We start from the raw sequence: 13,292 nt of genomic DNA on the forward strand, positions 1-13,292 counted from the left end.
CCTGACGCAGACTGGGAGACCACTTTGCTGAACACCTACGCTCTGTCTGCCAGAGAAAGCAGGATCTCCCAGTGGCCACACATTTTAATTCCACATCCTATTCCCATTCTGACATGTCTATCCACAGCCTCCTCTACTATAAAGATGAAACCACATTCAGGTTGGAGGAACAACACCTTATATTCCGTCTGGGTAGCCTCCAACCTGATGGCATGAACATTGACTTCTCTAACTTCTGCTAATGTCCCACCTCTCCCTCGTACCCCATCCGTTATTTATTTTTATACACACATTCTTTCTCTCACTCTCCTTTTTCTCCCTCTGTCCCTCTGACTATACCCCTTGCCCATCCTTTGGGTCCCCCCCCGCCTTGTCTTTCTCCCCGGGCATCCTGTCTCATAATCCTCTCATATCCCCTTTGCCAATCACCTGTCCAACTCTTGGCTCCATCCCTCTCCCTCCTGTCTTCTCCTGTCATTTTGGATCTCCCCCTCCTCCTCCCACTTTCAAATCTCTTATTAACTCTTCCTTCAGTTAGTCCTGACGAAGGGTCTCGGCCTGAAACGTCGACTGTACCTCTTCCTAGAGATGCTGCCTGGCCCGCTGCGTTCACCAGTAACTTTGATGTGTGTTGCCTGCATATACCCAACTTGGTTTACAGATTAGACAAAATCACTAAACAAAGTATTACGTACACCCTTGGAGGTCGACGGGGGGGGGGGTGCGCGGATATGGGGTTGCGGGGGCGGGGTTGATACCTCCTTGAAATGAGTTCTTGCAGGGTGGGATGTCTGATATCTGCTTCCACCAATTCTCCCGGCAGGGGAGAATTATCTTACTTCTGGTAAGGTTGTGCCATTAAGTGGCAACTTATTTGCGTGCAGCTCTGATGAGACTCCACAGTCACAGCCATGGATACTTCATTGCTTTGCACCATTGCTTTAAGATGTTTAACTATCTATTGATACTCAATATCGACTAACTTCAGAGAGCAGACTCGGGTCACAAGTAAGAAATCAGAAGCAGGGACGTCACACCAGTCTACAAGTATGACAGAAATACAGAGAGTTCAGACTTCCACTTCCAACTCTAGAAAATAAAACTGAAGACGTCAGAGCAAGATTGCTGTACCAAAGGATATTAGGGACTCCCAACAATGGCCACTCCACTTGTCTCTTCAGTACTTTTATATATTCCTCTCAGTGCTGCTCCCGCCGCTGATTGGGCCGCTGGAATTGGATGCACATCAGCTCTGGCAAGATCTGCAGACCATTACTTCCTTCAAAGTGAATACTAACTGGTGGTGATGCTTCACTTCCAGAATAACTCAATGCCTTTTATGCACACTTTGAGAGTGATAGTGTACCTGATAGGGTTCTGAAAACCTGTGCTAACCAACTGGTGGGAGTGTTCAAGGACATCTTTAATTGCTTACTGCTGAAGTCGAAGGATCCTACCTGCTTCAACAGGGCAACAATCGTACCAGTGCTCAGGAAGAACAGGGTGAGCTGCCTCAACAACTATCATATCTACTGTAATAAAGTTCAGTCCCTTCCGACCAACATTCATGACACTTCACATGCTCTTGATCTTTTCAAGGATTTCAAGTTCCCTGGCCCCCATCATCTCATTTTTATGATGGATGTCAGGTCCCTATACACCTCCAACTTTAATCACATTCAACAAATTGGCAAGAGGTGAAAATACGAGGGGTGATTGATAAGTTTGTTGGCCTAAGGTAGAATGAGTCAATTTTAGAATACCTAGTACATTTATTTTTCAACATAGTCCCCGCCTACATTTACAAACTTAGTCTAGTGGTCATGGAGCATATCAGGTACACGAGTTTTCAGGTGGCAGGGTGGAGAAATGTCTCTTCGAAAGGAAGTGTAAGGTGCCCCTTCCCTCTACTAGCCTGCAGGTCACCCTTAAGCAAGCTGTAGCACCTGCTCAGCTCCCTCCACCAACCCCCACCCACCCCCAATCAATCACATGAAGCCGTGGGAGCAGGTAATAGACGGTCGTGTACACAGCTGGTGCATATCACAAATCCTGGTATGTGACTACTGATGCCAGGCAGACAATCTCTGAAGATGGCTGAGGTCACCGATTTTGTAAAGACACTGCCCAGAAGAAGGTAATAGCAAATTACTTCTGTAGAAAAATTTGCCAAGAACCATCATGGTCATAGACCATGATCGTCCATGTCATACAACACAGCATGATGATGATGATAATTACATGAGTCTTGTAATGGGTAAGGTGTGGACCATTTCTGAATTGAACTTTGCAAAGAGTTAACTAAAGCAGCATACAGTTAATGTTAATGAGATTTATTTACATAGACTACCAGAAGACACTTGATAAAGTCTCTCCAAAATTAATATGATCTAATTTGAAGCTGCTGGAGATGAAGGTGAACTAGTAACCTAATCTCTACTTCACTTCTGAAATCCAGTTTGGTGGGAGTCCATGAAGCAGACTGTTGAGTTTGCCACCACTTGTAGCGTGTTAATGCCATTGACTGTAAGTGAATGTTTCAGTAAGGTTATTCAGTCATCCTTGTGCCTGCCAGCTTGCACAAATTCCCTGCTACATTTATTATATCCCGCCAAAGATTATACTTCAAAAGCACTTCATAGATTGTAAACTGCTTTGGAATGTCCTGAAGGGGACATGAAAGGAGCTAATTACATGTAAGCCTTTCTGTTTAATACTCTGTAATCCTTTGTTTTACTTTGTAAAAATTAAAGTGATTTGATGGCTTAGTTTCGAAATTACTAGAGCGGTATCCAGAGGCTTGGATAATCGAGACACATGGTTGAACCCAAGCTTGGCGGTTGGCGGACTTAAATTCATGACATGAAAGAACTGAAAAAGAGAGCTAATAAGGATTTTCTGGTCATAAAACTGCTGGACATTTAAAAAAGCCCTCCATGTTGTCCAATGTCTCTGAAGGAAGGAAATCTTCCATTTTTTTATCTGATCTGGACTATTTGTAATTCCCAGTCCACAAAAGGGTTATCTTTTAACTGTCCCCTGGAATGGCCAACATGTCCTGCACTGCCTGAAAAATCCACATCCCATGAACAAATTCAAAAATATTCAAAAATGAATTTGTAAATGCATGGTGAATTCTGGATGTGAACCTTCATCCCTTTATACCTTACAAGTTGAAACTTAAAGGTAACTTTTACCCTTTTGAGATAGCCTTATTATCATGCCTCCAGCTGTACTGCGATAAGTGGACCATTGCTTTAGAATATCAAATTTGTTTGAACATGATGACTCCAAAGCAACACACAAACTACTGGATGAACTCAGCAGGACAGGCAGAATCTACAGTATGGAAATAACTGGAAAGGAAGGGGAAGACGCCAGATAAGGTGTGGGGGGGGAGGGGAAGGAAAATCGCTAGAAGGTGATAGGTGAAGCCGGGTGGGTAGGAGAGATAGAGGGCTGGAGAAGAAGAAATCTGATAGGAGAGTGGACAATAGGAGAAGGGGAAGGAGGAGGAGACCCATGGGTGGTGATAGGCAGGTGAGAAGAGGAAAGAGGCCAGAGTAGGGAATGGAAGAAGGTGGGGCAGGGGGGGAATTTGTTCAGTGGAAGGAGAGATCGATATTTATGCAGGTTGGAGGCTACCCAGATGGAATACAAGGTGCTGCTCTTGCACCCTGAGGGTGGCCTTATCTTGGCACAAGAGAAGGCTATGGACCAGCACTATGACACCAGTTAACATCCAAACCTATTATAATCCGTATCATTAAGTTATTGCTCTGGTTAATCACAGAACGTGTATAGTTCAAAGCTGAAGCTCTAATGCTCAGCATTCCCTAAAACACTCACTGGCCACTTTTACACCCACACACTTGTACACCAACATAGTTGTACACCGATACACTGATACACCTGTACATCTATACACCCATACACTTGTACACCTATACACCCATACACCTGTATAGCTGTACACCTATACACCTGTACACCTGTTTGTTAATGCAAAAATCTAATAAGCCAGTAACATGGTAGTAACTCAATACATAAAAGCATGCAGACATGGTCAAGAGGTTCAGTTGCTGTTCAGACCAAACATCAGAATGGGGAATAAATGTGACTTAAGTGACTTTGACTGTGGATTAATTGTGGGTGCCGGGTGTGGCAGTTTAATTAACTCAGAAACTGCTGATCTCCTGGGATCTTCACAAACAGTAGTCTCTTTTGACACCATGGACCCCTACTATTAGCCAAGGGTCCATGGACCACAGGTTGGGAATCCCCACTGTAAAGTTTAGAGAGAGTGGTGCAAAAAAAGAAAAAGAAATCCAATGAGCAGCCGTTCTGTGGGTGAAAAAACCTTGTTAATGAGATAGGTCAGAGGAGAATGGGCAGACTGGTCCAAAGTGACAGGAAGGTGACAGTAACTCAAATAATCATGCATTACAATGGTGGTGTGCAGAAGAGCATCTCTGAATGCACAACACATTGAACCTTGAAGTAGATGAGCTACGGCTACAGAAGACCATGGACATCCACTCAGTGATGCATGAGGGAAAACAAGTAAAATAAATTTAAACAGATTAGTCTTCAGGCTGGTGAAAAGTAAGTCTTGCCTTGAATTCTTGACACATATTCTTGCTCTACTGTGTTTTGGGACATCTGGGGAAGGGAAAACTTCCTGTGTTTTAATATTTTTAACAACATTTCACAGTGTTTTAAAAAAGGCTGCAAATATAGTCCTACAAATCTAGGTGAATCTGTAAAATTTATCAGAGTTGGTAAATTTTCTAAATATCAGATAGCTGTAACATTGATATCAATGGTTTGTCCAACTCTGATGTATTTTAGAAAGAAAAATTATCTTCTCATGATACTTGTATGGATAACAGAATGAGGAAAGGTGGGTAGCACCTAACCAGATATTATTGAGTTTGTGATGGCAAGTCTTAACTCTTTACATTGTGTGCATATCTGTGGTGGTAAAACGGAGCACCATCTCAGTTTATGAGTGGGAAGTTATAGTGGAATCAATGAGATCTGCTGAAATGCAGGAGAAAGAGTAGTGGAAGGAACGTGAAATATAAATATAAAGAGGGAGATCTTTGTCACACAGGGTAAACATTTTATGTGCAAAGATGGGGATTTTGATTAATTTAACTTGTAATTCATGGCTAATGTCGTAAAGACAATCTCTGGGACTTAAAAGAATTAACTCACATTTACATAGAAGGGATGTTCAAAAGCAATTTACAACTGATTCATTGTTTCTGATGTGCAGCTGCTATTATAGTAGACAATTACAGGAGTAAACCTATGCAAACTAAGACTTCATATGCAGTCAAATGAAAAAGCAAGACCCATTTATTAGTTTGAAGCTCATTGATACAATCTAAGATATTGTGGGGCAGCACAGTAGTGTAGTGGTTAGCACATTGCTTTACAGTACCAATGACCCGGGTTCAATTCCTAAAAACTGTCTGTAAGGAGTTTGTACGTTCTCTCTGTGACTGCTTGGATTTTTTCCGGGTGCCTTACAAAGTTTTCTCCAGTTTCCTTTCAGAGTCCAAAGACATACTGGTTGGTAGGTTAGTTGGTCATTGTAAATTGCCCTGTGATTAGGCTAGGATTAAAGTGGGAGATTGCTGAGTGGTGCAGCTCAAGGGGACAGAAGGGGACAGAAGGGCCTATTCCATACTGTATGTTAGTAAATAAATAAATAAATATTGACCAAGAAACTAGGAAATCTCTCCCCCCCGCCCCACCACCACCACTTGTATTCCTTGTATTCACAGCACTGTCATGCGGTCTTTATAGCTTAATGTTAAAAAAAGTTTTGTCTACACATGAACTGCAGTCTTAAGTAAAAACATTGAGCAGATAGGGGCTTGTGTGTGGGAAGAGAAGCAATGTTTCAGATCAAAGATCATTCATCAGAACCTCATCAGTCTTAGGTATTTCCAGCAGCTTTTGTGTTTATTTTAGCTTTCCAACATTTGCAGTTGTTTTCAACCAGTTTCAAGGTTTTGTAGACCATATGTGCTAGTGAATTTGTATCTGAACTGTGCCAGTTTTTGGATACAAGTTAACTATAGATACTTAATTTTATATAGTTCCTTACTGCAGTTCAACATCCCATGAAGGTTCATGGTTATGTAAATATAGGAAGACATCCAAAGCTTGGTCAAAGAGGCAGATTGTAGAAAGTATCTTCAGGAAGAAGAGCTGAAGATGTTCAGGGAGGAATCCAGAGCTTGGGTTATGATAATCTTTATACTTCAAGGTTTATAGTCAATTGATAGCTCATGCTCTGCTACTCCTAAAAAGACCCATCATTTATCAACACTGAGAATACCAGTGACCCTTGGGTATTCAAAGGATATCCCTCATCACCAACACGATCTCACTTACAAAATAATAACTGGAAATTATTTTCTAAAATATATCCACCCATAAGTTCATTCACAGTTATTGATACAAAAGTTGCAATATATTGTCTCTGAAGTTCATTTTACCCACCTCAATGGAATTGAATTTCAGTAGAATATACAGTTGCTACAGTTTGTCAATTTAGAGTTACTGATCATGAATGAGTATTTAGGTAATCACCTCTCTGATCACAGTAGAACCAATGTGTTATACGAAAACTCAATACACAATTCTGAGTTTCACAATAGAAATCTGTAAGTTTTATAAATAATATTGTCACCAATAATTTTGCAATGTTGATGAATATAATTAATACCCATTTGAGGATTATTTTATAAAATTTCATTACAAATTTTTAGTCCATATATCTTTAAAAATAACATCTGTGTTTAGCAATTTTGAATAGTGGTCAATATAAGCAGTGGATCATTAAAACTCAGCAACAAATCTCCTTTTAAATCCATGCAGTAGCATTAAAATTCTTGATATTTTTAAGAAAATGTGAAAATATCTTTCTCCTGTACCTTCTTCATAAACTACAGACCAAATTCCTAAGCTTTCAGACACTGATAAAAATGAGGCAACAGAATAATGTCTCAGAGAACTATTCATTTACATAGATGGTAATCTCATCAGCACAATACAATAATGCAGTCTAACTTAATGGTCTAATTTTAGAACCTTCACTTTAGTTGACCATTGAGCCATCTGCAGAAAACGAACTCGAACTTTTAAAGGGTTAACAAAAAATTTGTCAGTACCTGCATGATGATGAGGAGGTCAAAAACAAGGATAAATGAGGCCAAAAATGCGCGGGAGATCTCATCACTTGGCAGAAATCCTCGGTTCAACTTGTCCCAGCTGATCCAGTCAGTGGTGATGACAACCACAACGACACTTGTCAGAGTGATCAGGACCGACCTGAGGGGAGAAAAAAGAGTGAGAAACTCTCACTTGCCCTTCAGAAAATGTGTCAAATTTATCAGCAATTCCCAGTTACTTAGCCAGCCGGTGATGTAGTGGCATTCACGCCAAACTTCGAGGTGAGTAGTCCCGGGTCCGAATCTAGCCAGCTCCTTGTACACTTTCCACTCATGCTGGGTGGTGTTGAGCTAGCAACTCAGCCTCGTAAAAAACAGACAAATGCTGAAGAAACAGCAATTGCCGCCCAATGCACCACAAGGTGTGGAGAGGAACAACAACAACCCAGTTATTTATTTCAATTTTTCACAATTTCTAAGCAGAATGGCCTTGATTCCTTCATATTTATTGGGCTAGGAAACATGTGGAGAATGGTAAAATAAGGCCAACAGTTCTGTAAAATTTGTGCACACAATAAGCAATAGAAACATAAAAAAACATAGAAAATCTACAGCACAATACATTCCTTCGGCTCACAATGCTATGACAAACATGTACGTACCTTAGAAATTACCTCGGATTACCCATAGCTCTCTATTTTTCCAAGCTCCATGTACCTATCCAGGAGTATCTTAAAAGACCCTATTGTATCCGCCTCCACCACCGTTGCCAGCAGACCATTCCACGCACTCACCACTGTCTGTGTAAAAAACTTACTGCTGACATCTCCTCTGTACCTACTTCCAAGCACCTTAAAACTGTGCCCTCTCATGTTAGCCATTCCAGCTCTGGGGAAAAGCCTCTGACTATCTACACGATCAATGCCTCTCATCATGTTAGGCACGTCTATCAGGTCACGTCTCATCCAATGCGCTCCAAGGAGAACAAGCCAATTTCTTTCAACCTATTCTCATAAGGCATGCTCCCCAATCCAGGCAACATCCTTGTAAATCTCCTCTGCACCCTTTCTATAGTTTCCACATCCTTCCTGTAACGAGGTTGCCAGAACTAAGCACAGTACTCTAAGTGGGGTCTGACCAGGGTCCGAAAATAGCTGTAACATTACCTCACGGCTCTTGAACTCAATCCCATGGTTGATGAAGGCCAAAACACCGTATGCCTTCTTAACCACAGGATCAACCTGTGCAACAGCTTTGAGTGTCCTATGGACTCGGACTCCAAGATCCCTCTGATCCTCCACACTGCCAACAGTCTTACCATTAATAGTATATTCTGCCATCATATTTGATCTACCAACATGAACCACCTCACACTTATCTGGGTTGAACTCCATCTGCCACTTCTCAGTCCAGTTTTGCATCCTATCAATGTCCCGCTGTAACATCTGACAGCCCTCCACACTATCCACAAAACACCCAACCTTTGTGTCATCAGCAAATTTACTAACCCATCCCTCCACTTCCTCATCCAGGTCATTTATAAAAATCAGAAAGAGTAGGGATCCCAGAACGGATCACTGAGGCACACCACTGGTCACCGGCCTCCATGCAGACATGACCCGTCTACAACCACACTTTGCCTTCTGTGGGCAAGCCAAATCTGGATCCACAAAGCAATGTCCCCTTGGATCCCACGCCTCACTACTTTCTCAATAAGCCTTGCATGGGGTACCTTATCAAATCCCTTGCTGAAATTCATATACACTACATCTACTGCTCTACCTTCATCAACGTGTTTAGTCACATCCTCAAAAAATTCAATCAGGTTTGTAAAGAACAACCTGCCCTTGACAAACCCATGCTGACTTATCCTAATCATATTATGCCTCTCCAAATATTCATATATCCTGTCTCTCAGGATCTTCTCCATCAACTTACCAACCACTTAAGTAAGACTCACTCATCTATAATTTCCAGGGCTATCTCTACTCCCTTTCTTGAATAAGGGAACAACATCTGCAATCCTGCAATTCTCTGGAACCTCTCTCATCCCCATTGATGATGCAAAGGTCATTGCCAGAGGCTCAGCAATCTCTTCCCTCGCCTCCCACAGTAACCTGGAGTATATCTCATCCGGTCCCGGTGACTTATCCAACTTGATGCTTTCCAAAAGCTCCAGCACATCCTCTTTCTTAATGTCTATATGCTCAAGCTTTTCAGTCCACTGTAAGTCATCCCTACAATCACCAAGGTCCTTTTGTGAAGTCAATACTAAAGCAAAGTATTCATTAAGTATCTCTGCCATCTCCTCCGGTTCCATACACACTTTTCCACTGTCACACTTGATTGGTCCTATTCTCTCACATCTTATCCTCTTGCTCTTCACATACTTGTAGAATGCCTTGGGGTTTTCCTTAACCCTGCTTGCCAAGGCCTTCTCACTGCCCCTTCTGGATCTCCTAATTTCATTCTTAAGCTCCTTCCTGCTACCCTTATAATCTTCTAGATCTCTATCATTAGCAATAATAATGTGTACTATGAATTCCTAGCCTGGGCATCACATACTACAACTCCAAAATGCACAAGGAGATAAAGTTTATCTCTTACATGGCAGAAGTTCTTCAGGTGGTGGTTGCCAAGAAAAACCGCTGCGTGATATAGGAAATGGGAACAGATACTTCTCATTTCCGAAACACAGCAGACATTAACTAAGGCCGTAAGATGGAACAAGGGTTGTTGGCATTGCTTTTACCCCTCAGCCCGATCTCATCTTCACTCCCAATGCAAGAGACCTTATCTCTGCCACTGAGGATATAAGAACCAATGGTGAAGTTTCTAGGTCTTAATTCACTGGTGAGTCAAATGCCTTTAACTCTGGGCAATCCACTGCACCTTATTAGGTCCGCTCCAAATTTCAAGGCCTGGCCAAGTTTTTCAACACACATACTTGACACGATTTGTTTTTCCCTCGAAGAATATACTATTCACAAAACAGACTATTATACAATATGGGTCATTGCACTAACCCTAGAGCAAACATACCTCCAATATTTTCACTATGTCAATGTGTCAGTGACGTTTCATTGCTACATACGTCTTCAATGAAAAGTTTCAGAGGAGTCCAGGTTTACACGGATCCCAGTTTATCAATGTCCAGTTCAAGATTTCCCTACACAGCGGTATTCCCTTACAGACCCTTTGCAAGTGGATGCACCAACACCAACGTGTCCCTTATTACATGATCTTACACCTTGTGCAGCATTTTCATTCGGTCACAGGAAGACCCACAAACTGGAGGCAAATTGTACCTTTCACCGAGTTAGTAATCTTATTACAGCAGCCATTATTTGCCTCAAAATGGGGTTTATGGAACACACAGAAACTTATTTTATGTCACAAACAAGAGAAAATCTGCAGATGCTGGAAATCCAAGCAACACACACAAAATGCTGGAGGAACTCAGTAGGCCAGGCAGCATCTATGGAAAAGAGTACAGTCAACTGTGTGTAACTTATTTTGTGTACCAACTCTAGATGAACCTTGACAAAGGCCTTCTTGGCAAAGGAATGGTCAACAAGAAGATAGATGACATTTCATCCACACTGCAGCCATCTCAAGAGCAAGCCTTTGGCTGCGCATAAGGGAACTGACAGGAAGCATCCTTCTCAATATCAGACAAGCAATGTCTTAGTATTTGTTTGAGAGTTGTGATCAGGAGGATTCCCACCAAATTACTTTGACAGACTACTTGGATTAAAGATTAAAGATTAGCTATTTTTATCACATGTACATCGAAGCATCAAAACATACAGTGAAATACATTGTTTATGTCAAATCAGATCAGTGAGGATTGTGCTGAGTGGCCCACAAGTATTGCTACATTCCGGTGTCAACATTGCATGCCTGTAACTCACTAAACCTAATCCACATGTCTTTAGAGTGTGGGAGGAAACCGGGGCACCCAGAGGAAACCCATGCAGTCACGGGGAGAACGTAGGTAGATGTAGGGAATGAAACCCAAACAGTGATCACTAGCGCTATATAACGATATGCTAACCACTATGCTACCATACCACCCATCCAAAAGGATTCACTGTCTCCATTTCCCACAAGTGGTCACACTTGTTTTTGACTTGTGATCAAAAGCATTTTTCTGCAGAACCAAATAGTGCAGCGTGGTCCATCTAAATGGAGCAGTCGAAGGCAGTGAGGCTGGAGCCTTCCTTTCCAACAGCAGGGACAGGCAGAACATCAGTACATCATGACACTTGGTGCTTGCTTACTCAGGCTCTACGCAGACATCTATGCTGCAACATACAAAGGTGGCCATTAAGGTTAGGATAACACCAAGAGAACTTCAAATGGTGAACAGGTTGTTTTAACAATTAGCAGGGAGTCCTACTCACACATTCTCAACTTCTCCTGACGTTGACTGAACCCAGTGTTTGGACGATGATTTAGTGCCGGGCCGAATCAGAAAGTTTGGGTACAGGCCGAAACATGGCAGTGGAGTCCAGGCCCCAGAGTCAGAGCATACCAAAGTAACTGAGCTTATCATTTGGATGACGATTTAGGAGCCAGGCCAGATTGAAAAGGTCATAATTCTGGGGCCCCAGGCAAGGAATGGGCTGGCTCAGCTCACTGAACAAAAGGTCTGGGGACGGGCCCTCTGTGGACTTCAGTTCAGAATGCTATTTGCTTGCATTTATTGTTTGCATGATTTTTTTTTCTGCACATTGTGTGTGACAGTCTTTTTTTTGGGATTCTTTTGGGTTTCTTTGCTTCGTGGTTGCCTTTTAGGAGACTCGAGCTTATATAATGTATACATACTTTGATAACAAATGTACTTTGAACATTGAACTTTTCTCTTTCAAGTTGGCTATTCGCCCCTGCCAGTTCCTCCGAACCATATTTCCAGCATCTTTCAGGTGACACATGTTGCAAAGTTGCAGTACAACATGACACACTGACTTAACTCCTGCGTAACACCATAAGACAAAGGAGCAAAGTTAGACCATTCAGCCCATTGAGACTGCTCTGCATGGATCAGTGGCAATAATACACAAACATGTCAAATTTTTGGAGCATCTGAATATGATTCAGATTACTAATGGACAATATGGAAGTGTCAGTTTATTTCGGGATGGTTATGAAAACATAGCATGCATTAAAACTGTGAACTGCACCACAGCTTGGATGGGCACCTTGGTCGGCATGGATGAGGTGTACCAAAGGGCCCATTTCTACACTGTACAGCACTATGACTCTGTGAAGTAGGATCTCTAACATACCAACTTTTCATCGAATCATCACATTGCAAGTCCCCTTTGACTAACTGGGCATCTAGCCTGTGGCAACTCATGCAGCATTAGCAGTTGTTAGCTGAGAGGATTAAGCCCATCAAACTTGGCAAAATGTGGCTGCCATTCAAGAAGCACATGTTCTGCAAACAAATCGCAGTGAATATTGAACAACAAATCTAAAGTGTGCAAATTGAGAGCTCTGTCCAGTAGATAAACTGGTTTCTAAAGTTTGTGGCATGTTCTGGTACTACATAAAGGATAAAGCAGATTTGATTCACCACATTAATCTATTAAAATGGTACTATATATGTACACACACACACACAGTCCAAACCACTGCATTGCAGAAGAAATGATGCCATTGCACACTAATCAATCTGTTTCCTGAGGGATCCATGATCAGCAAAAGTGTGGTTAGAAATTTGGCACCATATAATCAAGTTCGTCTTCATTAAAAAAACATTAGGCTTATTAACTGCAAAGTTCATTTCCATTGCGCCTGTTGTCTGGGCACCAATGCCAAACCAGAGAACATTTTTCTGCAACAGAAACAACGTTGCCTTAGCAATGATGCTTAAGGGGAACATCAACTAATTGCAGTTAATTTGCTGGTTGATTTCTATCAATACTTCCTGTGACTGCATAAGGCTTTCTAGAGTTCTTCATCTTTGTTTAAGCCTAGAGGGAGTGACAAGGAGTACAGGTGTTCCCCGCCTTTCAAACGTTCGCTTTACAAAACCTCACTGTTACGAAAGACCTACATTAGTGCCCTGTTTTCGCTAACAGAAGGTGTTTTCAC

At 41.8% G+C, this 13,292-nt stretch overlaps 1 protein-coding gene across 5 annotated transcripts in view; it reads right to left on the reverse strand.

Moving 5' to 3' along the window:
• The window catches only part of tmem117 (transmembrane protein 117), a 433,754-nt gene that overhangs the window by 80,526 nt on the left and 339,936 nt on the right, over positions 1-13,292 (reverse strand). For all 5 annotated transcript variants that reach the window (XM_072267436.1, XM_072267437.1, XM_072267433.1 and 2 more), the window contains exon 6: positions 7,191-7,350. In XM_072267436.1, coding sequence (XP_072123537.1) covers positions 7,191-7,350 — 160 coding nt within the window. The remainder of the gene's footprint in view (positions 1-7,190; positions 7,351-13,292) is intronic.

This window comes from Mobula birostris, chromosome 9 (assembly GCF_030028105.1).
Source record: "Mobula birostris isolate sMobBir1 chromosome 9, sMobBir1.hap1, whole genome shotgun sequence".
Taxonomy (NCBI): Eukaryota; Metazoa; Chordata; class Chondrichthyes; order Myliobatiformes; family Myliobatidae; genus Mobula; species Mobula birostris.